The 3,820-nt window shown below is 30.6% G+C and overlaps 1 protein-coding gene and 1 pseudogene across 1 annotated transcript; one reads left to right on the top strand and one right to left on the bottom strand.

Annotated features, from left to right (window-relative positions):
- On the top strand, positions 1–1,459 carry LOC117239770 (annotated as a pseudogene).
- Positions 1,460–2,022: 563 nt separating this feature from the next.
- On the bottom strand, positions 2,023–3,770 carry LOC117239771. The gene is made up of 2 exons (XM_033505590.1): positions 3,560–3,770; positions 2,023–2,593 (listed from the first exon to the last, which is right to left on the bottom strand). The coding sequence occupies exons 1-2, from the start codon at positions 3,748–3,750 to the stop codon at positions 2,479–2,481; spliced, it is 306 nt and encodes a 101-aa protein (XP_033361481.1). The 5' UTR covers positions 3,751–3,770; the 3' UTR covers positions 2,023–2,478.
- Between the last annotated feature and the right edge of the window lie 50 nt (positions 3,771–3,820).

Here is a 3,820-nt window from a genome sequence, read left to right on the forward strand (position 1 = left end):
GAAGATGCCGCTCTATAAATTGACTTACTTCCCAGTTACGGCATTGGCAGAACCAATCCGTTCTTCTTCAGCTATGCTAGTATTCCATTTGAAGATGAACGTATCAAAAAGGACGTCTGGCCAGAAATAAAGCCCTGTAAGCTTAAAATTTAAAGAAATTCTGTTTCTTAAATCTCATCTTTCCTAATTTAACTAAAGTAGCTAAATAAAGTAGAACACAATTATGCAGAGTATAACAGAGATTATTGTTTACTCTCCATTGCTCTATAAGATATGTGGGAGAACAATAGGTATTGTTAAGGAGACAATGCCCTTTGTTTGCTGATAAATTATCAATAAATTAAATTATATCTTTCCAAAACAGATAACAGGAAGCTAGATATTTAAGAAGCATCATAATCTGTTTGTTCGATAGAATCTTTGATTCTATTAGTTGTATGTTTTTAGTGACTCCTTATGGCCAGCTTCCTATGCTCGTAGCTGATAGAAGGAAGGTTGCTCAGTCTACAGCTATTTGCCGTTACTTAGCCAAACAATATGACTTAGCTGGAAAGACTGACTGGGCAAATCTTCATATTGATGCCACTGTTGATACTATTCATGATATTCGTCATAGTGAGTATCCAGTGCTGTTTTGCATAAATCTTATGAGAATCTTGATAACAGATAGTACATATCTGTTCAGGTATTTATTAGTTGAAATCCGATTTAATATTTGATTTAATCGAACGATACACGTATGTCAACAATACAAGACAAAGGATTAAAAAGGATTGTAATTCTATCTTCAGTATCATTTAAATTTCGCACAACACTGTATTCAAATTAGTATAACATTAGCGAATAATATTTAACTGAAAACAAATTTTCAGAAATTGTCGCCTTCCACTATGAGGAGGACGAGAAGGTCAAAGCTGCAAAATGCAAGGCTGCTGAAGAGACGCTGCTGTTCATTTTAGAACGTTTGGACCAGCAAGTGAAGGAAAATGACGGCTACTTCTACGATGGTACTCTCTCTTGGGCTGATTTAACATTCGTTGCTCTGCTCGATTATTTGAACTTTATGTACAAGTCTGATCTGATCGAGAATTACGAGAATCTGAAGCTACTGGAGAAAAAGGTCCTCCTGCCCAAGATCAAAAACTGGATTGAGAGACGCCCAGTTAGCGAATTCTAAACTTCACGATTGCTTATGGTTTTATAAGCGTTTAAAGATTGCGGTCTTAGTGTGTTGAGAGAATGAAGAACGAATCGTTTTGATGGAAGTTCGTGTGGAATATACTGATTGCTTTTAACATTCATTAGTTCCAGTTATTACCGATATTTTTGTCATTTAGTCAGGGTTTTCCCTTTAGATTACGTTGTGATAGAGAACTATTATTTGTGTATTCCTACAGAAACATACGAACTATATAAACTGTTGACACGATGTTGTGCTTTTGTATTATAGAGATAATAATAAAGCCATCAAACAATCATTAATTATGTTTTTTATTATATTCATTAAGAATTGAAGATTACCTCCTTGGTGATCTTGATAATATCGTATTTTACAAATGTTGAACAAAAAAAAATGTATGATTATTTTATTCAATACGTTATGAGGGTTGCTTTAAAAAAATACGAGTTACATATTTCTTTGAAAAAAGCATGATTTTTATCGATACAATAATGTTCTTCTGTTATCGCTTTAAAGTTGAGTACTTCGTTGATTACACGAGAGAATTCGCCTACAGCAAACAAGATACGACCGTGTGTAAAGTAATTAATCTGTTTGCTCGTTGCTAGCTACACATAAGGCTTGCGTAAAAAAAGATATGCATTTCAGTTCAGGCGGAGAATTATGTAGGAAGTCATTTTGTCGATAAATAACTTAGTTAATAGAAGATCAAATTTTCATGTACATAAATGTAAGTAACGTTCAAGTATCAATCATTACATACAATTTTTGTATAATTCGATATCTTGGTCACTTACATCTTACAAATGATATATAGATAATATTTTAAGTTAACGCCATTTTTTCTTGTTTTCTCTGTACTTTTACTATTCTTCCAAAAATATCAAAGGATCGATGACTTCAAATTAAACTAGAATTGCTTCGGCATATTGTCAATCAATGGCTATTTGTATTCACATCTATATCAAAGGAAAACCGATTGCAAAATTAATTACCCTTGCAACTCCGCAATCTGAAACTATGTGTGATCGACCTTGAAGATGACAAATCTCAATGTTTGAAATAGTACAAAAAGATGATAATTTAATTTCGCTTTATCAAACTGTACAAAATTTGTATACACATACAGAAAAAAAACGGAGTTCAAACATTAATCAACATGAATTATCGGTTATTATTGCTGAGTAATTAGTAGGATTAGAGTTTTGGAGTATCGATCGTATCGAGTTTTAACTATCGGTTTCCGCAATTTATTGTTTTTCTAAATTATGTCTAAATGGTATCAGTTTTTGAATATTTTATAGTTTACACTCCAACATACTGACGTAAGCTATCGAACATAATTGTAAATTACGGATTGGTTCTGCCAATGCCGTAACTGGGAAGTAAGTCAATTTATAGAGCGGCATCTTCCTGGAAGTATAATATATACAAAGTAAAAACAAAGAATCATTGATGACAAGAATTATATTATTACAAATTATGAATTATAAGACAATTTAAGTAAAAAGCATCAACTACTAACTACTCGCATAGCTATTTGTATCTTTATATTTTAATATAGCTTAGATATAAAAAGAATATTATTTTTGGATGTAATAATGTATAAACTTGCGCCAAATATTATAACAAAATATTGCACTTTCTATTTAAGTAGGATAGACATATTACCGGCATTTATTTTTTTTCTATAACAATGAAATTGTTTATAAAAAAGTTTATAAGAAAACTATCAATTAATGCAAACAACGTATTTCAAAATATTAATTACATTCGCACGATTCGTTATCTCTAGTATTAATTTAACCATATGGTTCTATACACCCAAGACTCTCTAACAGTAATTTAGTACCATTACTAGTCGTATGTACAATGTATGTTTGTATACAACTTTCGTAACTATAAAACATTCAGCATGATTATATATTCTTCCAAACTTAAGAAACATTTTCTAATTGCATACTTAAATTTATCGGTCAATTATGAACATATGATAACATTTATTTCTTTCAACTACTAATTTTCAAATCCTCTGCTGTTCCGTTAATTGAACGACGCGCCGACTTTTCGTACAAGTATCTTGTATCTTATCTGTATTATTTGGTTATCAATAAAGAAGAAACATTTTCTAATTGTATACTTAAATTTATCGATCAATTATGAACATGTAATAACATTTATTTCTTTCAACTACTAATTTTTAAATCATCTGCTGTTCGGTTAATTGAAGGATGTCGGCTTTCTGTAGAAGTATTTCATATTTATTATTTAATTATGAATAAGGAAAAACATACAAAATATAGTTTTTAAACGGTTTATTATTTATAAAGAGAAACTTTGATTCAGGATATATATACTATATATATACTATTTACTTACAATTTTTTTTTTAAGACTTCAAAGTCGAAACAAGCACAGGAAATTTCCAAGCCGGTTAACAGAAACTTGAATGAGACAAAAATAACCTTTAGATCAATATATGTTCTTCTTCCCCCCTGTTGCTTCCACGTAACTCTTATCCCATTGGTGGAGCTGTGCTGATATGTGAAATTATGACTACATAAAAACATCCGGAAAGACTCATTGAATGATTTTATAGTTTAAGGTTAATAAATTTCCATAAATTAAAGTTGAAAATTT

Source organism: Bombus vosnesenskii, unplaced genomic scaffold (assembly GCF_011952255.1).
Source record: "Bombus vosnesenskii isolate JDL3184/JDL3185 unplaced genomic scaffold, Bvos_JDL3184-5_v1.1 scf7180000014171, whole genome shotgun sequence".
Taxonomy (NCBI): Eukaryota; Metazoa; Arthropoda; class Insecta; order Hymenoptera; family Apidae; genus Bombus; species Bombus vosnesenskii.

Coding starts and splice junctions, on each gene's coding strand:
- LOC117239771 (XM_033505590.1), bottom strand. CDS start 3,750: ATGTTTTTATGTAGTCATAATTTCACATATCAGCACAGCTCCACCAAT. Junction 2,594..3,559: donor GAAGTCTTAAAAAAAAAATT/GTAAGTAAATAG, acceptor TTATACTTCCAG/GAAGATGCCGCTCTATAAAT.